The sequence below is a fragment of the Sciurus carolinensis genome, chromosome 11 (genome assembly GCF_902686445.1).
Source record: "Sciurus carolinensis chromosome 11, mSciCar1.2, whole genome shotgun sequence".
In the NCBI taxonomy this organism is placed as follows: domain Eukaryota; kingdom Metazoa; phylum Chordata; class Mammalia; order Rodentia; family Sciuridae; genus Sciurus; species Sciurus carolinensis.
Window position 1 is genome coordinate 13,937,329 of NC_062223.1, and position 24,781 is coordinate 13,962,109.

General features: G+C 57.3%; 2 protein-coding genes across 3 annotated transcripts; one reads left to right on the plus strand and one right to left on the minus strand.

The window, feature by feature from the left end:
- Slc15a3 (solute carrier family 15 member 3) lies at positions 1–12,636 on the plus strand. The gene is made up of 8 exons (XM_047517554.1): positions 1–872; positions 4,135–4,424; positions 6,322–6,469; positions 7,801–7,905; positions 8,506–8,674; positions 10,434–10,592; positions 11,725–11,880; positions 12,323–12,636. The coding sequence occupies exons 1-8, from the start codon at positions 315–317 to the stop codon at positions 12,475–12,477; spliced, it is 1,740 nt and encodes a 579-aa protein (XP_047373510.1). The 5' UTR covers positions 1–314; the 3' UTR covers positions 12,478–12,636.
- Tmem132a (transmembrane protein 132A) lies at positions 12,149–24,387 on the minus strand. 2 transcript variants are annotated; one of them, XM_047517552.1, is made up of 11 exons: positions 24,072–24,387; positions 21,478–21,692; positions 21,036–21,254; positions 19,996–20,327; positions 18,556–18,705; positions 17,349–17,547; positions 17,123–17,266; positions 15,853–16,055; positions 14,870–15,146; positions 14,289–14,480; positions 12,149–13,864 (listed from the first exon to the last, which is right to left on the minus strand). In XM_047517552.1, the coding sequence occupies exons 1-11, from the start codon at positions 24,169–24,171 to the stop codon at positions 12,824–12,826; spliced, it is 3,072 nt and encodes a 1,023-aa protein (XP_047373508.1). In that variant the 5' UTR covers positions 24,172–24,387; the 3' UTR covers positions 12,149–12,823. The 2 variants fall into 2 exon arrangements, with proteins under 2 accessions (XP_047373508.1, XP_047373509.1); XM_047517553.1 differs by having other exon boundaries at positions 12,151–13,864; positions 17,349–17,544; positions 24,072–24,385.
- Positions 24,388–24,781: the final 394 nt, after the last annotated feature.

The window sequence follows — 24,781 nt, forward strand, 5'->3', positions numbered from 1 at the left end:
AGGAGAGGGGACCACGGTTAAGAAAGAGCAGCCAACCGGGGAGACCAGCGGAAAGAGGGGGAGGGTTAGAGAGGTGGCGCGAGGACGAGCGGAGAGGAAGGGGAGACAGGGTCAGAGTGCAGGAGGCGAGGACCGGCGGGAGAGGCACCTGGGCAGGAGACCAGGGCGGAGGGAGAGTTGGGAGTGGGAAGAGGGGCGGAGGCAGGAGGAGGTGGCCTCTGAGCAGTGGGCGGAGGGGTAGAGGAAGGAAGGGAGGGACCCGGAGGAGTCGGGTGGACGCAGGGCGAGGCCCGGGCCCAGGCGGGGCGCCCGCGATGCCCGGGCCGCGCGCCGCGGAGCAGCCCCGCAGCCCCGGGGAGCGCCGGCCGCTGCTGGCGCGCGGCGCGCGGGGGCCCCGACGGTGGCGGCGGGCGGCGGCGGCGGCCGTGCTGCTGGTGGTGATGCTGGAGCGCGCCGCCTTCTTCGGCGTCGCCGCCAACCTCGTGCTCTACCTCAACAGCGGGAACTTCCACTGGGCCGGCGAGCAGGCGTCGCGCGCCGCGCTGGTCTTCCTGGGCGCCTCCTACCTGCTGGCGCCCGTGGGAGGCTGGCTGGCCGACGTGTACCTGGGCCGCCACCGCGCCGTCACGCTCAGCCTGCTGCTCTACCTGGCCGCCTCGGGCCTGCTGCTCGCCACCGCCATCCCCGATGGCCGCAGCTCCTTCTGCGGCGAGATGCCCGAGTGGCCGCTGGGGCCCTCCTGCCCCTCGTCTGACTGCCAGCGCGCCCTGCCCAGCCCCTACTGCGCGCCCACCCTCTATGCCACGCTGCTGCTGCTCGCCCTGGCTGCCAGCTCCTTCAGGAGCAACCTCACCTCTTTCGGTGGCGACCAGGTGAGTAGCAGGAGGGCCCACCAAACGGGAGGCCCAGGGGAGAGGAGAAAAGCAGCTCCGTGGGGACCGAGACCTCAGTCAGGAGGCCAGCGTGACCTCAGACCACTTCCCCTTTCGGTGCCAGTTTCCTTATTTGAAAGACTAGGGGATGCTGGCCCCAGCAGATCAATGACCACCACAGGAATGACCACAGTTGGTCTCTTTGCGCCACGTTCCAGGCCTGAAGCTAAACACTTTCAATGTGTTAACTCGACCTTCTTAACTACTCAGTTGATAGATATAAATATGGTGCCCATTTTACAAGTAAAGACTCTGAAGCCTCGCAGTTTAATCAGCAAGTCAAGAAGCAGGATACGGGTGGTGGACCTCAGGCCCTGCCATGAGCCCCATCCCTGTGTGTTCTAGGGATCTGGGCACTGGGGCAGGGACCAGTCACTGGGGCAGGGACCTGCAAGGCTTTCCTGCCATCAGTGCCAGAGATTGTCAGGCTGACTTGTTCAGATCCCAGCTCTGCCCCCTCACCAGCAGGGGACAGTTGGGCCTGTATCTCAGCAGCTGAGCCTTTTCTTCATTCTTCCTCAGTCAGAACGTGGCATGTAAGAGAAGTTCAATAACTGTTTGCTAAATGAATAAGTGCTTAAAAACATGGCCATATTTTGGTAACTGATCAGTTGGACATGAGACAATAATTTGAACTAATGTGGGATATTAGTAAAGCAACATGTACGGTGTCGTTGAGCAAAGGACAGCAAGCAGAGCCACAGAGACCAAACAGCCACGTGAAAACACCAGGTGTCAGTCAAAGGGGTAAACTGGAGACAGATGGCAACAGCAGTGTGATCAGGCCACTGGGCTAATTGTGCTCCCCGCCCCCCTTGACTCCTGCTTTTCAAGTACTCTTTAATTGCACTTACAAAGGGGACATTTAAGAAAGGAATCATTTTATCTAGCTGGCATCCATAATCCAGCGCCCAGCACACGTCTGGTGTCCTTGCTAAGGAGTCACTTGTACAACCTGTGTAGATTCCTTTGCTTATGGGAGACTTGGTGTCTTCAGGGTATCCCTGTCACTCTCCAGCTCCTTCAGATGAAAAGCCCTAACACTTGTGAGTAAGATCTTCCCATCTTCCCTTAATTCTACCCTTTTGTTGACATCCCACTACCCACATATTCCCAGATACCCTTAACTCATGACCTGACTCCTTGACCTCCAAAGACCTCAGACGTCCAGTGTCCCCTGTCTCCTTTCTCCTGCTGGTACAACTGGTCCCCCAGAGACCAGGCCACTGAACGGAGCCTCCCATCCACAGGGACAGTGGTTCCTGTGTATCCCCCCCCACTTACTGAGCATGAACTTCCAGCAGAGGGAGGCCAGACTGGAAGCCTGGCTTAAGAACATGAGACCCGAGCCCAAGACAGTGCGGACACACTGAGAGGTCCAGAGGTGGGACTGGACATCACTGGATTTGAGTCCTTTAAAATAACAATCAGAAAAATGAGAAATTACACTCCCTTTATGTATGATTTATCAAAATGCATAAATGCATTCTACTGTCCTGTATAACTAATGAGAACCACTGAGGTTGTGGCTCAGTGGTAGAGCACTTGCCTAGCATGTGTGAGGCACTGGGTTCAGTTCTCAGCACTGCATATAAATAAATGAATAAAATAAAGGTCCATCAACATCTACAAAAATATTTAAAAAAATTTTTTAAACAATAAATAAATACAAATTTTGAAAAAACTGCTCCGCCTCAATGCAGAGGTGGATGGGCTAACAGGAGTGGGTAGACAGAGCACTGAGGACGCAGCTTCAGAATTCAGGGGGACAGTCAGTCAGGGGACCTGGGGTGGGAAGGGCTGGCACCATCTGGCAGACAGCTAGACCCAGGAGCTGTGTTTAACACTCTCGCTGATTTCAGAAAGGGCCATCCATCATTCTTGACGAAGTGTCTGCTTGTTCTGGAAGAACTCATTTATATCCTGAATGGGCTGCCTGGTCTTCCCCTTGGAGTTACAATTGTCATATTCATTTACTTCCAATTAATAAATGGAAGTGGCTGCTCATAATGGGACTTACTCAATTTTCCGCTTGAAAGTTCAGATCAGGGATTCTAAGTGAGTTGGCATGCCCCTCCCTCCCCCTCACTAGGAAGACCCCTTGGAATCTCCAAGGGAATGCAATTTTAAGCACATTTGTATGGATTATGATTCTGCAATTAGCAAAATATTTATCTTTTTCCCACTACAAGTACAGAAAATACAGCTTGACAAAATCTTAGCTAATAGAAATATGTGGCCCTTGGGTGGAAGGACAGTAAAGGATTCTGAGACGGGGGTGGCAGTGTTTGAAAGGGCGACTGGTTTAACAAAGCAGAGAGTCACTTATCCGGAGAAGTGACCCCCTCCCAGTCTTCACCGCTTTTGAGAAATGCAAATGCCCAGGTCATGTCCCAGACCAGTGGAACCAGAATCTGGCACCAGGTTCTAGCTGGTGGGATGGGACAGCCAGTGCTGCTGACCCAAGACAGCAGACTGGAAGTGGGCCTGAGGCCTGACTATAGCAGATTGACCCAAACCTTCAAAGGTTTGAATTTCCAGCCCACCTGCCCTTGCTTGGGGGCCTGATAAAAATTATTTTTATCAGGTCAGAACCTGTTGTCAAGGCCATGTCCAAAGACCCCCCGTCCACCTTCCCTGATTATGCCAACCTTGTTTTATTGGACATAAAGCAGGCTAGTTGGGGACAGGGATGGGCCACAATACAGTACTCTGCACCTCCAAACTGCTGATGAAATTCTCAGACTTCCAACTATTCTTTCAGTAATATGCATGCATCAAATTTAATCATGTGGAACATAATGGAGATCTTTATTGGCTTTTTTTTTTTTTTTTTTGGTTATAAAAGTAATGCATAGTGTAGGTTTCTCAGTCAAAGACAAAGGGATAAATCAACCAGAAGTGAACAAAGCGGCCTCAGAGACATCTGTTGGGTACACTACTTGGTGACAATAAAAAAAGCAATGTGTGTCATGGGCATGTAAAAACAGCTGTGCTAAAAGGTTCCGATCATTAACAAGTGACTCCCAAAAGGAAGGTTTGGTTCATTTCTACAAATATGTATTGAGCACATGTGTAGTGATCAGAGATTAGCCAGTGCCCACCCACTGAGCCAGGAAGTGTCCCTGTGGGAGGGAGGGGCACAGGTACAGACAGTGCCCCTGGACCTCCCTGCTCTGCTCTTACCCTGACTGGGCTGCAGGTGATGGATCTGGGCCGCGATGCCACCCGCCGCTTCTTCAACTGGTTTTATTGGAGCATCAACCTGGGGGCCGTGCTGTCGCTGCTGGTGGTGGCCTTCATCCAGCAGAACATCAGCTTCCTGGTGGGCTACAGCATCCCTGTGGGCTGCGTGGGCCTGGCATTCTTCATCTTCCTCTTCGCCACCCCTGTCTTTGTCACCAAGCCCCCCATGGGCAGCCAAGTGTCCTCTATGCTCAAGCTGGCACTCCAGAACTGCTGCCCCCGGCTGTGGCAGCGACAGGCTGCCAGGTAAGAAGGGACTTCTGGGCACAGGAGGCCACCAAGCCTTCTGGGGAGGCATGTCCTAACTTGCAGACATTCTAGCTCAGTGCCAGCCAATGGCCTTTAAGGATGATCTGCCCTCCAGGGGGCCGGAGCTGCCCACAGTGACTGAGGATGGCAGTGAAGGTCAAGGTGGTGGTGGTGCTGGTGACAGGTGACCTCCTAACTGGGGAATCTGTGAGGATGGTCATGGCCTTGACAGTGATGCTGGTAGTACAGGTGGGGACAATGGTGTTGGTCCCTAAGGTGAAGATAACACTGGCGACACGGCCTGGTTATTAATGATAGTGGTCTTAAATCAGCCAACCTTGCTCCCTCCCCCATAGTGGACATCAGTGGACATCCAAGAGAGGCAGGTTCTGGAGAGCTCTGCACATGCCCAGTGGCCTCCTTTTGCCCTCTCCTTCCTACCTTAATTGACTGCTTATGCCAAGCCAATCCGTCTCCAGACCTCAGAGCCAGTTACAGCTCCTGTCAGTAAGAACTAGATGAAAAAAGTCAGGTGTTTGTGCCTGGCCACCGTGGTACTGCTAGAGGGTCTGTGAATGTGGCCGCCATGTGCCAAGAGTCTAGTTGTTTAATTATCTGTTGTTGCCTAACGAACTACCTCATAATTTGCTAGCTTAAACAACAACCTTTCACCCCCTCTTATAATTCTGTGGGTGACCAAGCTCAACAGGGAAGTTCGAAGTCACCAGGTTCACTGTCATTTGGGGACTTGAAAGGGCTAGGACACCCAAGATGGCTCACTTAGGTGACTGGCAGTTGATGACAGCTGTGGGTTGGGAACTCAGCTGGGACTGTCACTAGACTTCAGTTCCTCTTCATGCGGCCTCCTCTTGTGGCTTATGCTTCTCACGATGTCCAGGTTGAAAGAGAGAGTGTTCCAAGAACGAAAGATCCAGAGGTAGGAAGCGGAAGCCACGGGGTCTTCCTAAGGCCCCGGAGGGCTTGGCAGTCCCAGAGCATCACTCTGCCTTTTTCTCTTGGTCAAAGTGTTACAAGGCTGGCCTGGAACCAGAGGCAGGGGAAGGACCAGCTGGTGGAGGAGTGGCATTGCATTACTGAGATGCATCTCCATCTTTAGAGACAACCACGCTGGTATTGTCTGTCCCTTTTGGAATCTCAAAGGATGATGCAAGACTTTTGTGCAAGAAGAAATCAAACTTTCAGGACAAAGGGCAAAGGGCAAAGGTCACATAGCAGGTTGATCTATCCAAGTCTTCTAGTGATGCTTCCTCCATTCCTGCTTCTCTACTCCCCCGGACTTGTCACCTAGGATGGGATATTAAGTCCCCCTTGAGCCCATTCTTGTGGATGGACCTGGGGGGATGGCAGTAGGGGAATTTGGGTATATCCATCCATGACAGCCACTGAGTCAGGCTTGGACTGGGACTTCCTAGTTCCTGTGGCAAATTGATGCTGTGAGTCCCCTAAGACTCTGCTTGCCACAGTCTCTGGCCTCTGGTCTCACTTCCCCCAGGATCCAATGGGGCCATAGATGGAGAGTAGCATGAGTCTGATTGGCCACCTTTGCTACCAAAGAGATAATAGTGGTAATATTAACAGTGGTGGTGCTGAAACAAAGTGACAGCGATAGGAATGAAACCTGGGTGGAGAGATGGCTTCAGTGGCCGTGATCACCTTACTGGAAGAGATAATGGTAAGGACACTGGCCTCTGCTGGTGGTAAAGACGCTGCCCACAGTGGAATGGAGGGCACGTGGGGGTGACTGTGAGCCACTGACATGGTGAGCAGTGATCTTAGGAGGAGGTTAGCAACAGTGGAGGAGGTGAAAGCAGTAGCCATGGTGATGTGGACGATGGTGGCTGCCATTTTATCTGCTGTCCCCTGTGGCCCATAGAGATGCTCAAGGTGCCCACCTGCTGCCTGACCAGAGATCTCCCCAGCCTGGTCCTTCTCATGAAGAGGACGTTGCCAACTTTCAGGTGCTGGTGAAGATCTTGCCTGTAATGGTGACCCTGGTGCCCTACTGGATGGTGTACTTCCAGGTGGGCACCCCTGCCTATTGATCTGGGGTCCTGACTCCCCAGGTCCTCATTGGTCTCCGTTCTTATCCTAGAAGCCCTGGGCCTGCAGGAAGGGCCAGAGCAAAATGCATTGCTGCCGTGCACCAGCTGGCATGGACTGGATACAACAACCTCCCAGTAATTAAAGCCCCACCCCAGTGACCACAGGAGGCCTAGCCCCATGACCAGGATGCCCCAACCCTCTGGGCTCTAGTTTCCCACGTGTGCATTGGGTGGCTCAGACCAGCAGCTCTTCTGCTGTGTGCGTTCAGGTCTCCAACTGAGCACGTGTGGCAGGGAGGGTGTGTTGGTTGCAGGTTGGGGACAGGCTGGGGCACTGAGCACATGACCACTGTGGTTCCCTACCTAGCTGCACCCTAGAATCTCCTGTAGAGCTTTTTAAAAAGCAGATTTCCAAGTCCCACCCCAGACTATAGAATTGGGTGGGGTAATGCCTTGCTTAAGAAGCTTCTCAGATGACCTGGGGCTCAGGTGTGAGAGCTGCTGCCTCCCAACCATCATGCCACTTCCAACAGTGTGTGTGTGTGGGGGGGGCAGGGACAGCAGCCTAGTCCCAGCCCCTGATCCCCAGGCCACAGGGTGAATTGCCCTGATAAGCCCTTCACTGGAACCCGTAAGACGGGATCATGCAGGGTCAGCCTGCTACTTAGGGGAGTCACAGAGCATCCATGATGAGGTCGGGGACACAGGGGAGGTATCCATGGCCCTTTTCAGTCGCAGTCATCATACCGGTTGGTAATCTGCTGCTTCCCTGAGCACCCGAGCTCTCCCCTGCCCCAGGCGGGCTGGGGGTCCCTGGGCCTCTCGTTATGCAGCAGCTAGAGACAGTGCCTGGGTGGCAGCGGGGGCGCTGGGCCTCTGCTGCAGCTATGCCCAGAGCCATTCCGGGTGGCAGTGCCTGTGCAGCTCCTGTCCACGCCTACGTGTGGGACTCCGCTTGCCCTCTGCCAGATGAGACCTGGCTGTGGGGCAGCCATGTCGTTATCTTCCCCACTTCAACCAACATTTATCCAGCCCTGCTCTGTGCTGCACCCTGGAGACGCAACTCTGAGCAGGACCAGTTGTTTCCTGGTTTGGGGATAAGGCTGCAAGCACGGCTCCCTGACCGGCCAGAGGGCCTGGCCCTCAAAGAGGAAGGACGGGGCTGATCTGCTCCCTGAGGCTGGGGGAGGGGACAGCTGCCCAGCTGCCCTGTGCTGCTCCGGAGGAATGCCCTTCCTGGGAGCCCCTGGGAACCCCTGGGGCTGGAGCCAGGGGCTCTGCACCAGCCTCACCTTGGCCTCTCTTGGCAGATGCAGTCCACCTACGTCCTGCAAGGCCTCCACCTCCACATCCCCAACATATTCCCAGCCAACCCTACCAACAGCTTCCTGGCTTTGAGCAGCAGCAGCTACAGGGTAAGGCAAAGGGAAAGAAAGCCTCCCCTCCCCCAACGGCAGGGCGCCCTCAGGATACAGGCAAAGCACCTGGTCAGCTTCACTGCCCCATGCTATGGCTCTGAAGCAGGCCCCACTGTCCCTGTTGCACCCTGGGATAGAGCACAGATGGGTCTCCATGCGACTGTGCCTACTCCCTGTCTCTGGAATCCTGGGATACCCAGGCCTCTGCCTTCCACCAGAACTTTCTAAGCCAGTTCCTTGGCATTGCAGAGACTCGAAACCAAAGATCTTCAGGGCTGGCAGATAAATGACGTATTTGTCATTATACTCCCTTTCCTTGCCTGTGGCAGACATCACTAATCAACCATGGCATGTTTTTCATGCTAAGCCCATACATGTTCTAAGCAGCCACTACCAATTGACAGAATACAGATGGAACCTATTTGCCATCCCTGATCTAATCCATCCCTAGTTACACAGCTGAGGAGTTTGAGCTCTGGAGAGTGGAGAGGGCTGGTCCTGGGTTACTCAGAGACGTTCTGGAGCCGAGGTCTGATGACTCCCGCCCAGAGTCCTTCTGCTCTGCTAGCCTGCCCCTCATGGCTCCCTCCTGCCCAGTTCCCAGAAGCCTGGCTCCTGCTGGCCAACGTGGTGGTGGTGCTGATTCTGGTCCCTCTGAAGGATCGCTTGATCGACCCTTTTCTGCTGCGGCATGGGCTGCTTCCCTCGACTCTGCAGAAGATGGCTCTGGGGATGTTCTTTGGTTTCACCTCTGTCATAGTAGCAGGTATGTGGATGGCATGGGGCTGAGATCCAGCCTTTGTCTGTCTGGGGTGGGGCGGAGCGGCTGCCCCACCATGCTGAAACTGTGTTCCAGGCAAGTGCGCACACACACATGCACACACACACACACACACACACACACACAACCGTCAGAGTCAGCTGTGGCCTCCCAGGTCAAGCCGAAGGAGACCCTCCTCATTGAATCCAGCCTCCCTCATTTTGACAGATGTAAACTCAGGCAGAGAGAAGGATGACTGTTTTCCCCCAGTGGGATATAAGCTCCTTGAAGGCAGGGATTTTTTCTTCTTCTTTTCTTCCTGCCCCCCCCCACTTCTGTGGATAACGCACAGGGTGAAGTGGTGACACCTGCAACCCCAGCAATTCAGGAGGCCGAGGCAGGAGGATCACAGGTTCAAGGCCAGCTTTGGCAACTTAGCAAGACTGTCTCAAAATCAAAATTAAAAGGGCTGTGGATGTTCCTTAGTGGTACGTGCCCCTGTGTTCAAGTCCCTGTGCTGCCCAGAAAAGGTGGGGGAGGGGGGTTGGAGTCAATTTTCCAAAGATGCACTGCCTGTTAGTGACAGATCAGGACTTAAAAAAAGAAATCCTCTTCCTTCTTCCATTTCAAAAGGATTTGAAGCTCTGTGTGTGTGTGTGTGTGTGTGTGTGTGTGTCTCTCACACACACTCTGGGCTAGGAGAGCACTTGCCTACCAGGCATGTGAGATCCTGGGTTTGATCCCCAACACTTTAAAAATTAAATAAATAAAATTGAAAAATAAACCCAAAAGGTGTCAGGTAACGAAGGCGTTCATGCTGTTGCTCAAACCTGCACCCTCTCACCTAGCAGCTCTGTGATCCTGAAGTTACACCAGATCTTCAGGCTGCATCTTTTAAGCAGGGATAGCAATGCCTGGAGACCCGGAAGGGGGCCAGGCTCTGCCTTCATGGAACCTAGTCTAAAGCCAGATGTGGTGAGGATGGGAGATGAAGTCTGTGTAGCACCTATGGTGTGACTGGATCACAAGGTGGAGCTGAAGGATCTGAAGCTCAATAAACAGTAATTTGTTGAAAGTATGAAAATCATACTAGATTCATTTTTGGTTATGTGCTTGAATGTTTTCTTTCCTACTTCATCCTCTTAATAATCCTGGGAATTTTACTTCTGCTTCTTGCACCAGGGAACAGAGACTCAGAGAGGTGAAGTGACTTATCCAAGGTCATATAGCAAGTCAGTGGCAGGGCCAGGATTGGAATTCATGTCCCCTCATTGCTCAGTGTTCGTTCCACAAGAGCAGTTATCTTCCGGCCAGGAAGGGAAGGAGACTGAACACACTCGAAAGCCAGGTTAGAAACACTCCCATAATACTTAATGTTGCAGTAGGGAAGTCATGTGGCATTGTAAAAAATAGGCCAGCTTTGAAACCGGATATACAGGAGCTCAGATCCAGCCCTTACTTATCAGCTGTGTGATCCTGGGCTGGTGGCTCCACCTAAGTTTCACTTTCTTCATTTGCAAGAATGCCATAACAGGCTCTCAGTAAGAGAGTACAAACCTAGCTCTGAGCTTCCCGCCAGCCAAGGCAAAAAAAAGGAGTTCGAACTCACCTCTTGGCCCTCCCCTCTCCAGGCAGGAATTCTTTGCGTATGTGCGGCCTAGTCAACCAATCGCTGGCTATTGAATAGCATCCAACACAGACTGAACTCTGCTGTGGGTGGACTTGGGGTGGGCCCGGCTGTACTCTCCCTCTGCTCCCCCACCAGGAGTCCTTGAGATGGAGCGCTTACAGTACATCTCCCACAATGAGACGGTGTCCCAGCTAATTGGAAAGGACCTGTACTATGCAGCACCACTGTCCATCTGGTGGCAGATCCCTCAGTACCTGCTCATTGGGATCAGTGAGATTTTCGCCAGCATCCCAGGTACTCTGGATCCCCTCCCCTGCCCTTGCACCTGTGCTGGGCTCTGCCCCTTGATGCCTCCACATCAGGGGGCCCTAGGGCATAGCCTCACGAAGGAAGGCAGTGGCTTGGAGCCTGCCACTGTCATAGGGACCGGGAACTTGGGGGTGAAAGGGCACTTCCCACACCAACTTTCCACTTGTCCCTCACCTTCTATGTCTGCAGTGGCCATCCCCTCTGCCTTGGTGATCTTGTTTCCCTTTCAATGTCAAAGCCGCCGAGCAGAGGGGTCCTCCCTTCCTGCCCACAGCTTGGTGTCCTATTATGCACGCAAGTCTCGCTCACCCACGCACTGGGTGGGGAGCTGGAGCCTCGTGGGTGGCACACAGCTCAAACCGACCCCTGTGAGTGGCTCACTCAGGCCGGGGAGAGAAGTTCATGAGGACAATAAGCCCAGACAGTGCTGCGGAGTGGGGGAGGGGCAGTGAGCTGGGCAGCAGGTGGGAGCAAGGACCCCACAGGCACAGGATGGACCCGGGAAAACCCCAGGCTGAGCAGGGAGCTAGGAGGGTAGGCCTGGAGAGGAGGGGTTCAGGGAGAGGGGAAGGCCACACAGAGCCTGGGTCTTGGGGCTTCCCGAGGGGAGTACCGCTGCTGCCCAACAGGTTTGGAAGGAAAGGCCCCCGTCACATGTTGCAGACAGACCCACGTGGCTGCGTGAGGAGGATGGAAGTCAGGTGGAGGCCAGGCACAAAAGGACCACAGCGGGAGATGGTCCACGGCGGAGGGGACGGAGGGCAGGGCATGTACTTAGAAGAGGGCATATTTTTATATTTGGGGGGCTGAATAGAAATGATTTGGTGATGTGAAAGGTGAACAGAGAAGGTGGGGAGTCGAGGGTGAAGCTGGTGCCGGCTTGGGGTGCTGTCCCTAAAATGGGAAGCCCAGAGGAAGAGAGGCGGTGCCAGAGCTCTTGGGGCCATGTGTGTCCAGTGGAGGGTTCAGCTAGGTGGTCAGCCAGGTGAGCAGCGCAGAGGGGAAGGTGGCCTGGGGGCTCGGGTGCTGACAGAGCCCCAGAGGCTGGTAGGGAGGGCACCTGGCTCTGTTCTGGGTTCCGTCCCCTGAGGCCCTCCCTTCTCCCTCCTCCCCACAGGCCTGGAGTTTGCCTACGCAGAGGCCCCCCGCTCCATGCAGGGCGCCATGATGGGCATCTTCTTCTGCCTGTCTGGGGTGGGCTCGCTGTTGGGCTCCAGCCTGGTGGCACTACTGTCGTTGCCGGGGGGCTGGATGTACTGCCCTAAGGACTTCGGTGAGTGTGGAGGCCTCCCCAGCAGGGACGCAGGTGGTGGAGGGAGGCGTGGGAAGGAAGTGGCAACTGCTGCGTGCTGCGTAGCGAGGCAGTGCACCAGTGGGCCAGCGTCGCAGGAGATGGGTTGCAGCCCAACGGTGGCCTGTCCCCCACAGCGTGGCCTCCCATTTGGGCTTCACTTTCTCCAGCTGTCAGAAAGGAAGCATTGAACTCAGTGGCCCTGTGAGGCTCCTCTGGGCTTCTGGAACTGTCGTTCTGGCCAGTTACTTTTCCAGAGGGAAACTGGAGACACCCCAGGGCACCTGGAGGGCTCCCCACCCGGTGTCTCTAGATCCCACCTACTGCCCCCATCACCTTAGTCTCCAGCCCAGAGGCCGGGACAGGGCAGAGCGGGTGCCCGGCCAGGAGTGCTTCCCTGAAGTGCCAACCCGTCCCTTGCCAGGGAACATCAACAACTGCCAGATGGACCGCTACTTCTTCCTGCTGGCTGGGATTCAGGCTGTCACGGCCACCCTCTTTATCTGGATCGCTCATCGCTACGAGAGAGCACGCCAGGGCCCAGCCTCCCAGCACTGTGCCAGCGTGGACAGGGGCTGAACACACCCCTCCCCAAAGCCACACTTCTCTCGGGGAGCGGGGGGGACAGACGGTGGCTGAGCAGCCCCAGCCGCAGAGGTTTCCTTCTCAGTTTATTCTGTACCCAACGTTAGAATGAAATGGTTCCCATAAATAAGGGGCATAAGCCCTTCCTCGCAACCATGGTCCATGACGAGGGGCAGGGAGAGGGGTGGGAGTCCTTGCAGGGGACCAGGCAGGGGACTCGGGTCAACAAGCACCAGAGAATGAGCAGGAGGGACAGGCAATTGGCGTGACTGGACCCCCACCCACCCCTGCTGCCTGAGCTGGTGGCTGACGATGCTGGGCCTGGCGGGACAGAGAAGGGTCAGGAGCTGCCCCGGATCCTCTCCATGTAGTTACGAAGCTCCTCGGGGTCCTTGAGCCCCATGTCCTCACACACCCAGCGGATGTCCTCCTCGCCTGCCACCAGGATGGACTGCACGGCTGGGGCCCCCGCAGGCTCCTCGGGCAGGGGGGCGGGGGGCACTGGGGCGAACGTCACAAACTCGACGCGCTTCCGCCGTCCCCCAGCTTCCTTGCGGGTCAGTGTGCTGGAGGAGCTGGTGGTGCCCCCAGGAGGGCCCGGGGGCAGGGTCAGGGCCTCCCCGCCAGCCCCACTCTCACAGGGGCAGCCCCCCTCCCCCTTGGGTGGGCCAGGGGACCGCCGGTCCAGCTGGCGGCTCAGTTCCTCCTGATCAGTGCCCAGCCAGACCCAGTTGTGGGGCTGGGGGGAGGCGGGATCCGCGGCGCTATCGGGGGGCTCTTTGCGCTGGTAACGCAGCACGAAGACCACGCCATTGACCAGGAAGATGAGGATGGCCAGACAGAAGATTCCCAGCAGGGCGTACATGCCCAGCTCTAGGTCGGTGACACGCTGCGGGGCAGGCACCATCTCTTCCTCCTCCTCCTCCTCCTCCCTGGCCTCGGTCTCCTCCTTTCCAGACTCTTCCTCAGCCCGTTCAAACTTGCCCCTCACAACTACGCTGCTCCCACCACTGCCTGCTGCCAGCCGTTCGCCCCCCATGCTGGCCTCTGTGGCTGGTGGGCTTCGGGCAGGGCTGGATGGGACAGCAGGGGCTGGTGTGGGGGCAGGGGGCAGCCCCAGCCAGGCAGTGCCAGAGGCCAGGGGCACACGGTGGCGGCCCCGGCGACAGGGCTCTGGTGGATGCAGAGCCACGTGGAGGGGCAGCCCCTCCGCACTCGCCCCACTCACCACCACCCCCAGTCGGGCACTCTGCTCCTCGGCTGGCAGGACTGCACCAGGCTCCTCAGTTGAGACCGACAGGCCCAGGTCATGGCGGTCATAGAGCTCGGCAGGGGCCAATGTGTGGTCAGAAAAGGACAGCCATAGGGAGAGGGCCACCTCCTGTAGGGCACACAGACACAGGCAGAGACACGCGAGGGCAGGCACGCATGCACACAGAGACCACTCCCACAGAGACAGGCCACACGGAGAGATCAGAGAGAACAGAGACACAGGCAGATAGACAAAACACAGGGAGAGAGGGGACGTGCGTCAATCACTTGTCTGCCACTCATCCCCGGGGTCTCTGTCCTTGGGAGAGTCCTCAGAGCCATCTAATTAACCTCCCACTGCTATGCTCCAGCCAGCCACTGCTTGATCACCTCCAGCTGTAGAGAGCTCACTACCTCATGGGCAAGTCAGTCCTCATTCTGAAATCCCTAAGGTAAGGGGGTGGAGGTACCAGGGCTCTCTCCCTCCCATCCTCCTCTGCCATGAGTCCCCATCTGTAGGTTTTCACCTCATCCCCCTGACTCCCAGCCATCACCTGCTTTGGGGCAGGAAGTGCTGACTGTGCCCAGCATGTGGCAGTGACCTCCCCAGGGTGGGCAGTGCCCCGGCTCAGGGTCAGCGAGATGCCCATCACTGGCTGCACCCGCAGCTCCAGCACCGAGACCTTGTCCTCCGTCACAGCCAGTGCCTGCTCCCCCAGGATGGAGTCAGACAGCGGGGATCGCACCTATGGATGGAAAGGAGCTGGAGGAGGGGCCTTCTATAGACAGCCCCAGCCCCAGGGATCTGGTTTCTACTACCAGAATCCTCAGACTGCCCTCCTCTGCTCTACACCCCAACTTCTATGCCGTATAAGTGCCGGGACCCCAATCCCACACCTAGGGAACAGTACTCTCCCCTGGAGACTGACCCCTACGGTCCTCAGACCTAAAGAACGTCTAGCGCACGGTCATCCATTCTCACCCAGTCCCACTGCGCCCGTGCCTAGATTGCCCACCACCTCTCCCCAGGCACTGCCGGGGCGCCTCCTACGCTCTTCCCACATGCCATGAGCATCCCGTGAGCATCTACACCTTTCTCAGGGGGTCTGCTCTCCAGCATCCCTTGCTGGCTCACCTCGATGGAGGTGACACCGGGTTCCCGGCCCACTAGGATGCGGCCACCCTCCAGCGAGGCTACACGCGGGTCCTGCACGCGGGCGTGTGGTGCCACGAGGTGAGTCACATCTAGCAGCCAGTCGGGGCCGAGCAGGTAAGTGAGGCGGCGGCCACCGTCCAGTGGATGGGCAATGAAAGGCGCCAGGAAGCGCACGCCTGCGCGCTGGTACTGCAGGCGGCAGCCGCGAGCACGCCGTTCAGCCTCCTCCGCCACTGCCGCCTCCGACTCCGGCGCCCTGAGGGGCGGGGCGTCAGGGTGGACGAGGAGGGCGAGGCCCCGCCCACCGGACTCCTCCCCCGCCCCCAGCTCCTACTCCTAACCCCGAGCAGGCCTCTGCCCATGCAGGGGTTCCAAGTGATGCAGGAGGCCCTGGGTTCTGTCCCCAGCAGAAAAAAAGACAGGAAAAAAAAAAAAAAAAAAAAAAAACAGGAACAAAGCTCCCGTCGGCAAACTCGCCGCCAACACGCCCTTCTTGGAGTCAAGCCTTTCCTACTGGCTGGCGGCGGGGCGCCCAGCCGGGCTCCTGTTGGTGTGCGTGCCTGTCTATCCCGCTTTCCCCTGCCTTTGGCTCCCAGTTGGAATAGCATAGAGCGCTCACTCTGCAGGACCTGGGAGCTGGGTTCCAGAGGGGTCTGGTGACACCCGCTCTTCCACGAGCTATTGCATATCTACGGAGCTGCTTGCCATCTTAGGCTTCCAGGAGACAGCAGTGAACCTCCAGGGCAGGGTGTGGAAGGGGTGGCAGACAACAAGCTAAAGGAATCAGGATGCCATGGGCAGCGAGGAGAGGGAGCGTGGAGGGCGGCGATTTCAAATAAAGTAGTCAGAGCTCAAGTCTACGCGGCAGGATGGGCGGAAGGAGCTGCGAGCAGGCCCCAGCTTAGGTCCTGCACACTCCCTGTCTCAGCGCGATTTCACCAAGGCCTGCAGCCTGCACTCACCCTTCAGTCGGGCCAGGGACTCTCCAGCCTCGGATCTGCTCGAGGGTGGTGTCTGTGAGCTCAATGCGCAGGGGCAGCAGGGGGGCCCACACTGTCAATCGCAGGGAGGCCCGGAGCCGCCGCCACCAGAAGTCCACGCGCACCCCCCTGGCACCCCGGCTCTCTTTGCCAGTCACCAACACAGCATCACAGGCCTCAGATACCTGGGGAAGGGCAGAGGCAGGGAGGTAGGCTAAGGTAAATGATACCTGAGGGTCAGATCTCAAAATGAAAGGCAATTCTGTATTTCACCCAAATGCACGTCCTGGTGGGCTTGCTGGTCGAGCCACCGTACTTAGTTTGGGAAGATTTTGCTCTTCATCCAAGATCCACTCCCCTCAGGAGGACCTGGGTCACTCCTTGAGCTCTCCTGGGGCTCAGCTGAGGGGAACTGGCTATTTGGATGCCACAGAGACCTGCTCTGGGCAAAGGGGAGTTTGGATTTACGTCCTTGGTCCTTGATTAGTGCTGGCTTCTGACCTTGATGCTGGAGCCACCTGGCAACAAGCCACAGCTAGGTCAGCAAAGGTGGAAGTGTGAAGCAGGACCACCCACCCACCCACGACCCTCCTGGCAGAAAGCACACAAACTGCACTCACAGAAGGAAAAGAGAAAAGGCACTTTTTTCAGTACAAATGTGAGTTCCGTGTTTCCCTCTTAGAACCTCGAGACGAAAAAGTTGTCCTACCTTTTTCCTTTTTTAACCTCACAGGCCATTAAAAGTCTCCAATATTTATTATTACCATTATATAATGATCATATCATTATAAGGGCAGTAGTTGCTGATGTTTCAGCCCTTGCTATTTTCTAAATACTGTTTTAGGTGCTTTTAATTCTTACAACAGTCCAAAGATACATTCTCATGTTAAAGTTTAGAGAACTGAGGATCAGAGAGGTTAAGAGACCTATCCACCGTCACACAGACCTTGATAGCAAAAAATGGGTCTAAAACCAAAACTTCCTGATCCCAAAGGAAATGCTCTTGGCTCTCCCGGTGCAGCCTGTTTACCAGTGCCACGATGGACATGCAAGTGCCTAAGGTTGAGGTCACATAGCTCCCACTTCACTCTAGAGAAAGGTGGTTGGAAGAAGAATGTTGAAGCCGTGGTTCCACTCTTGAGATTTCTGGGAGAGCGGGTCTCTTGGGGACCCAGTGGGGAAAGAGTAAGTTGTGTGTGCATATGGTGCCCACACAAATGTACCCTCACACAGGTGGGCACCTGCCACTCACCTGCAGGACCTGTGTGTTGGCCGACTCACAGCCGATGTGCTCTGTCACCTCCACCAGGGCCCCTCCGCTGTCCACAGTGACCAGGCGCACAGGGACACGCTGGGGAACTCCTGTCAGTGGTGCTGTGTTCACCAGTTCCTCAGTCTGGGGGTGCAGAATTCGTTCAGCCCCGGGGCTCCCAGGATCGGCCCCCAGCCTTGCTGGGTAGAGATGGAGGACACCTTACCTTGGCCAGTGGGACAAGAGCTCTTATGTCCCGCTCTGACACCAGGATCTCCCAGACCATCTTGTCCTTCTCAGCTTCAGGGGCCTGGCCTGGGTACTCCAGCTGCCACGTGACAGGGCGGGCGACTGCCACACCTCCACCGGTGCCGTTCTCTACCGTGAAGTCCACCCACAGGAACTCGGACAGTTCAAGGGGGCTACTGGCCAGAAGAGAGGAACAGAGTGCCGCTAGGCGCCAGGCACTTCCCATGCTCATGAGGCAGGCATGACGAGTACCCCCCTTTGACAGATGAGGAAACTGAGGCGCAGAGATGGCGTCACTCACCTAAGATCACACAGCAAAAAGCAGCAGGGCTGGGATCAAAGCCAAGCACCCCTGCTCCAGAGCCTGACTCTCAGCCACTCTTGGCCTCTCGGGACCCATACAACCCTTCAGCTAGCTCCCAGAATGCCTGCTGGCTCCCCTGCCTCCCTGCCCTCTCCACTTGAACCTCAGCTTCTCATAGCATTGGGATAGCATAAAGCACCTGATGAATGCCACCAAGGAAGGACTGTACTTCAAGTCCCGGAACCAGACAGTAAACACTAAACCCTTTGTATAATAACACTCGGGGCCCTTTTTGATCAAACACCTATGTGCCAGAACTGCCCTGGGCTATACCATACTTTATTTTCACAAAACCTAAAGGGTGATTATCACCCTTATTTTACGAGCGAAGAAACAGAAGCTAGGATAGGGGGATGTTAACTGGTTTATCCAAAAGGCATCAGAAGCAGGATTTGAACAGGAGCTACAAAGTCCACGGCCTTGACCCAGGCTCAGGGCATGAATAAGATGTTAAGAATTGCAGCTAGGCTTTTCTTGGGAACATTAAGGGCCCAGAGAAAGGGGCCCATCTGGCGAGGTTGGAGGGTGGATAATGGCTGAGAAGGCTGGCCCTGGATGGCAGGACAGGCTGGCACCACCTTGAATAAGACTCCCGGCCAGCAGCTGGTCCTGGCACGTGGCTGGGGCTGCGTGAATACTGCCGAGTGAACGAGTGCAGGACTCTGCTGCCTTGTGTTGCTTCCTGCTGAGGGTTCACTGCACCTGCTCATGTGAGGGTGTGGAGGGGCATGCAGCTCTCTTCCCTTGGGCCCCCAAATTGCCCACTAGCACTCTAAGGCCAGCCCTCCCTCTCTGCCCTTGGGGGACAGGCACTGCCCACCTGAAGTCTGGCCCTGTGGTCCCAGCACGGTGACAGGTGATCAGCGTGGTGTGGTGCTTAGAGCCCTTGAAGCGGTCCAGCTTGGCAGTCCAGAGGGTGGGCTGGGCTGGGCGGGCGGCTGTGACATGGAGCCCCTTCTTCACCTTGATCCTGGTTAGAGGTTAGAGGTCCAGTGTGTCAAGGTGGGGTGAACCGACAACTGGATGCAAGGGGGAAGCCGAGAAGCTAAGGACGTTGGCCTCCTGCCTGCTCCGCCTAGCTCCAGACTTCATCTTCTCTTCTTCCTCCTTCCCGGAAGGAGCTCACTGCAACGTGGGACCCCAAAACATGCTCCCCACCCAAAGCTCACTTACGACTCCGATCGCCCACAGGCTCAGGTCTCAGCCTGGCATTTGCAGCCCTCCTGGCTCTGGTCCAGCCTAGCTGGGGCTGTGACCTCTCCCCTTCACTCTCTGCCTTAGTCACCCCAAAAGTTCTTCCCCACGTTCGCTTGCATGCGGATGACGGCAAGCCTCAGCTCAGGCGTGCCTTCAGCCTGCGCCCCCTTTCTGCCTTCAGCTGCTCCTTCTTTAAAGCCTCCAACGATTCCAAGACCATTTCCTGTAGAAAGCTCTTCCAGAGGCGGGTGCATCCCCTGACTCCGCCGCAGGCCCAAGCCTGCCCAGCACTCGGCCTCTGGTGCCTTCTGATCCAGTCCATACCCCTCCAGCTCCCTTCCCTACCACTGGGGCCCCTGTGGGCCAGATGGGGGCCGGGCCTTGTGCCTCTTTGAACCCCCAGAGTGGAGATGCAGCACTGGGCACAGTGCAATTGTCGGGGAGAGATCTGTTCAGTGAGCTATGAGGGGTCATAGGAGGGTGCGAGAGACAGGGAGGCAGACATACGGCGGGACTGGCAAGTCACACTGCAAGTCCTTGTCAGCTGCATGGGGTGGGGGTGGGGCTTCTCTGGGGGAACCTTCCTGTAGGAAAGGACATAAAATTGGGAACTTCTATAGGCAGGGGCAGGCTCTGTCCAAAGGCCAGGGCCCCGAGCAAGTCTGAGCAGCAGGGAGGACCTGCAGGTGAACAGAACCAGGCAGATTCCCCAGCTGCAGCATGAGAACCACAGGCCAGCCCTAGGTGCTGTGCTTCCCAGGTTCAAGCCCTTTCCTGATTTCCTGCCATGAACCTTGGAGCTGCCCCAGAACACAGGCAACACTGGCCTCACTGGACAAGGGGGTCTCAGGGAGGTGCCAGGGAATAGGGATGCTTCCTACTTCCAACTCCAAAATTAGGGTTGTGCCCATCACAGGAGCCGGTCAGCTCTTTGCCTGAAGAGGGTCTGAGAGCCCACGCCTTGCAGAGGCCAAGGTTGCAAACAAGGACTCCAAGAAGAGCACATAGCCGCTCAGCTGCGCAGAGGTTCCCACCCGCCCCCGTCCCCAGGGCCCCTGCTCACCGCAGAGTCAGGAGGCTGGCTGTGAAGTTGTGCCGAAGCAGGAGGGTGGCACTGAAGAGCTGGCCGGGCCGCACTGGAGCGTCAGGCACCCGCAGAGTCACTGCTTCATCCAGAGGTACCTCCTGGTACTGTGGAGGGTCCTCCGGGCGCAGCTCCACATCGCCCACCGGGAGGGCCCGCTCCCCAGGGTCCTCCTCCCCGCTGGGGCCACAGCCCCCAGGGCCCTCAGCGGCGGGCTCCAGCGTGTAGGCCAGCTCTGCCCGCATGGTGGAGCCCTGGGAGAACCAGTGCGAGGGGAACGGCAGCTCCACCACGCAGGCGCCCAGCGAAGGCTGTGAAGACAAAACAGCCGCGGTGGGCAGGGTGGAGGGGAGAGGCAGGAAAAGCCAGAGCCGGAGGAGTCCAGGAAAGACAGCACGCCAGGACCGCATCCCAGGTGACACCGCAAACGAGGAACCAGGTGAGTCTCAGAACACGCCTGCAGGTCATGCTGCCACTTCAGCGAACAGTCTCATTCCAAAGTGAGCCGATCCCAATGCAGTGCCTGACCACGCCCCAGGACCACCCGCCAGGACCACCCACACTAGAACTAGGTCTCTTCTCAGAATCCTAAAGCCCGAGAAGGACCTCTCTCCAGTGGGTTCCTGTTCCAGGCTTCAAAATAGCAGAAGTAAAAATTACAAAATCAATAGTAATAATAATGCAAGTGCGTGCTGAGGGTCTCGGTGAAGCTCCTTGTAGAATTGCTGTGATTCTTACATTGTCGCTCCAACTCCATATGAGGCGGAATTGTTGTTACCCCATTTTACAGATGCAGAAACTAAGTCTCAGAGAGATTAAGTTACTTGCGCAAAGTCACACACAGTGACCTGAGCTCCTTAAGGGGCCCTGATTAACCCTTTCACAGGACTGAGAGCTAGTGGAAAAGGAATGGAGTCAGGTGGCCCATGACCTGCCAGACTCTGGATGTGCTCAACCTTTTCCTTTCCACCCTGGGGGCCACCAACAGGCAGGCACAGCAGCAGGACCAGCCCACTTACCTGGAAGCGGCATGCCCGGTGGGCAGTGCCTGCAGGGTGAGTGGCATGCAGCCAGGCACAGGGCAGGCTGCTGGGCCCTGGTGGCCAATCCTGTCCCTTGAGGTGGAAGAGGACACGGGCATAGGGCTCTGCTGGAGTCACAGACATTTCCACTGAAACGGCCCGTACATCCCATGGGACGGGCCGCTGGTGGGGCTCAGTGACCCGAGGAGGCACGACCTGGAGGAGGAATGGGAAGGTTCAACAGAGCAGGAGGTGGCGGTGGGCAGGGTCTGGGTGCTGAGATGTCAGGCTTCTGCGCCTAGCCTGGCAGGAGAGAGCCCCTTCAGACCTCAGGCCCTCCACCTGGGGCATAGCTGAGGCTGGGAAGAGCCCCTGAGCCTCGCACAGCACACCTGACTCAGCCCTGTGAGCCTGGAAGTCCCTGCAGCCCCTTCCTTACCTGCTGAGTGGCGAAAGGTGGGTAGGAGGCCCGGAGAAGTGGCTGGGCCCTGGGCCAGGGCTGCAGGAGCAGAAAGGTCTCAGAACGGGAGCCCAGAGAGGAGTTGGCAGGTGGGTAGTGGCCAACCCGCTGCACGCGAAAGTGCTCAGGGGCATCCAGGAGCTCCAGGGCTGCTGGCAGGTAGATGGGGCCCGGAGAGCCCTGGCTGCAGTGCACTAAGGAGGAATAGGCAGAGATGCGACAGCTCCAGAACTTGCAGGGGCTGAACCGAACTGTCCTGGATACACTGGTGGTGAGTGGCGGAGGAAGAAATGGGCCAAACGTCTCATGTCCCCAGGATGTGGGAGGAATCTTTCCGTTTCTCAGAAGAGGTAACTGGAGCCCTCAGACCCTCACACGGATAGCGTAACAGAGCCAGGATCACAGTTCCCGATGGGATGCAGCTTCCCGGCCATTCCTTCCTCTACTTTCCTCAGGCCTGGACTTCTCCCCCCAGCAGTGCCTTCTCAGTCTCCTCCTCCTCGTTCTTGCCCCTACCCACCTGCCTCTTCAGCCAGGGCATCTCTGGGGTATGAACCTCTCTGCACATGGGGCCTATGTGGCGGAAGACAGTGCCAAGATGACCTTTGTAAAAATAGAGACCCTTTCTCTGTCCCTGGGTCCTTGGCTGGACTCGGCTATCCTGCCCCACACTGTTACCATGGCAACCCACACCGTCTTTCCAAGCTTTCGCCCTCTTCTCTGTCCCAACTGGGTCTGAGAGTATAAGAGTGGGATTGGGGAGGGGGAAGTGGGATTGGGGAGGGGAAAGTGCCACAGAGGTCTGAGTGAAGCCACTTGTGTGCCCTAGGGGTGGGATGGAAAGTTTGAACCAGGGGAGATGGAATATTCAATCACCAGGAGACAAAGGACCATGAAGCCCATATTTGTACTGCTAAAAATAACGAAGATTTTTTTTTTAACCTTAACCATACACAGGTACTTTTTCGAACAATTTACATGTATGAACTCTTTCAGTTTTCCTAACTCTGTGAATCCAGTGATATTACTATGAAGCTGATTTTGTGGATTTAGAAAGTGAGGTGGAGAGGTTAAGATTCCACCTGTGGGCTCACAGTTGGAGAATGGCAGGGCTACAAACTGAGCCCAAGCACTAACCCTTAGGCTACACTACCTCTCCGCCAACACCTCATGCCGAGGGCTTCACTCCTCCTGTACTAGTGGCACCTCCCTCCTTCAGAGCCTAGAGTGAACGTTGCCTCCTCATGGATGCCCTCCGTGGATATTCACCCTCCCACCAGTCTCTGTGGCAGGCCTCCTCTGCATGGCTATCTTCCTTCAATTTCGGGCATGGTCTTACTCATTCTGGAATTCCCCCAATCTAGAAGGCTCTCCCAAAGGCTTCCTGGGAGCCTGGAGCCCTGATTTAAAGCCCTCCCTCTGCCTCTATGACTTGGGACAATCTTTTCACAGCCTGCAACCTCAGTTTCCCGACCTGGAGAACGGTCAGGAACCCTTAGTGGCACTGTGGTCAGGAGAGGGCTTTGTCAATTGCAGAGTGCTGTTTGGAAGTGGGATTACTGCTAGTGAATAATGGATGTGACAAAGCTTTCCTCCTCTCTCTGTGCAAAGGGTTATTAGGGCTCCCACCGGGTCCCTCAGGGAGGGAAGCAGGTGGTTGAAAGCAGCCCTAGAGCCAGCTCCCTCTGAGACCCATAGCTGGATGGGAGCAGCTTGGTTCCAACCTTCTTCCTGGCCCTTCCCACCAAGAGATGCTCCTCCTGGCTCTCCTGGAGCCCCCACGCCTACCCCCAAGGATAACAGGTGACTATTTATTGCTCCCTGGGGGTGGCTCTGGGACTCTGGTCCACCCACCACTCACAGCCTCCATAATTATAAGGCGCTCTGTGGCCGGACTGCCACGGACCGGCAGCACCCGGGGTTCAGCGCTCTCGGGGAAGGAAGGCGGGGAGCGAATGCCTCACTGACCCCCACTTCTCCAAGGCACCCTTCCCTCGCAGCCTTGGCTCCCCTCCCCAGTCCACGCCAAGAACAGTCCGACCCCCAGCCCGGGCGCAGGAGAGCTGCTGCCCCTTCCCCCCGTGGTGGGTCACCCAAGAGGGCTCGGGAGGGCAAGGATGGGCTATCCCTGGCGACTCCAAGGTCAGAGAGCTCTTTGGGGCAGGGAGAGGGGCGGCATATCGCGCAGGTCCAGGCAAAGGGGCTGATTACCGCTCGGGGGTGAGGGGCGGTTGGCGGTGGGGGCAAGAGACCAGGAACCACGAGCGGTGCTCCATAGATCGCAGAGTGGGGAGCAGTGGGGACCCGGGTGCTCCCCGGACAGGGGCAGCCAGGTCAGATGTGGGGCAGACCGTGCGGGGCCGGCGGGGAGAGGACCAGGCTGGCCCTGGGTCCGAAAGGAGCTGCCGGGCGGTGCGAGGTGAAGCAAGGCACGGGGGCGGGTTCCCGGGTCGGACCTCTCCAGCCCTCGGGCTCGCGGCCGGCGACCTCGCTCCGCGTTTCCTGCGAGGACCCGAAGGTCCCAGCTTGCGGGCATCCCCCTCGCCCCGCCCCGCCCCTCCCCTCCCGCTGACCTCTCACGACGTCCAGGGCGAGGGCCACCAGGAGGCAGAGCCAGGCACCGTAGGGCCCCCGGGGGGCCGCTGCCGCGCGCCCGGCCATCGGGGCGCACATCCTGCGCCCCAAGCGGGGACTAGGCGGTCGGCTCAGGTGGCGGCGGGCCCGCCCGGCATCTCCCGCGCCCGCTCGGGGCCGGCCGCGCTGGCCGGCTGGGTCCCCGCTGCCGCCCGCCCCGCGGCTGCAGTTCCCAGACAATGGAGCGGGAGCCGAGCGGAGGGAGGCAGCCCAGCGCAGCACATGGGCTGCCCCCGCCGCCCCGCCGGGTCCTAGTGCCCCGCGGATCCCGAACCCCAGAGCGCCCCCACGCCCCAGGTCGAGAAGGCCGCTTCCCAGGAGACTCGACAGGCACCGATCGCCTCTGCCAGGAGGCAAAAGGTGTGTTCTCTTGGGCTCCCTCTCGGAAGCTCCTAAGGAAAAGTCGCTTCCTCTGCCTCCCGCCCGCCCCACCGGCATCTCACCTGTAAAGGCATCAGCCTCGCCTAAACCAGAACCGGAATTCAGAGACATATGGGAACAGAGCTGCGGGGGCAGAAAAGGAGAGCGGGCCAAAGGGGCCAGATGACAACTACCCGGGCAGGGCCTGCCCTGACAGAGCCCTGGGCCACCACTATGAGGGAGGGATCCAGGCACAGGATGCTTCAGACTCATGCCCTGCCTCACCCCA

What these genes read in the sequence shown, in the direction of transcription:
- Slc15a3 (XM_047517554.1), top strand. Translation starts at nt 315, where the DNA reads ATGCCCGGGCCGCGCGCCGCGGAGCAGCCCCGCAGCCCCGGGGAGCGC. An exon ending in GATTTTCGCCAGCATCCCAG is followed by an intron (nt 10,593 to 11,724) that starts GTACTCTGGATC and finishes TCCTCCCCACAG; the next exon opens with GCCTGGAGTTTGCCTACGCA. An exon ending in GTACTGCCCTAAGGACTTCG is followed by an intron (nt 11,881 to 12,322) that starts GTGAGTGTGGAG and finishes GTCCCTTGCCAG; the next exon opens with GGAACATCAACAACTGCCAG.
- Tmem132a (XM_047517552.1), bottom strand. Translation starts at nt 24,171, where the DNA reads ATGTGCGCCCCGATGGCCGGGCGCGCGGCAGCGGCCCCCCGGGGGCCC. An exon ending in ACCGGGCATGCCGCTTCCAG is followed by an intron (nt 20,328 to 21,035) that starts GTAAGTGGGCTG and finishes TTGTCTTCACAG; the next exon opens with CCTTCGCTGGGCGCCTGCGT. An exon ending in ACCACAGGGCCAGACTTCAG is followed by an intron (nt 17,548 to 18,555) that starts GTGGGCAGTGCC and finishes TCTTCTGGCCAG; the next exon opens with TAGCCCCCTTGAACTGTCCG.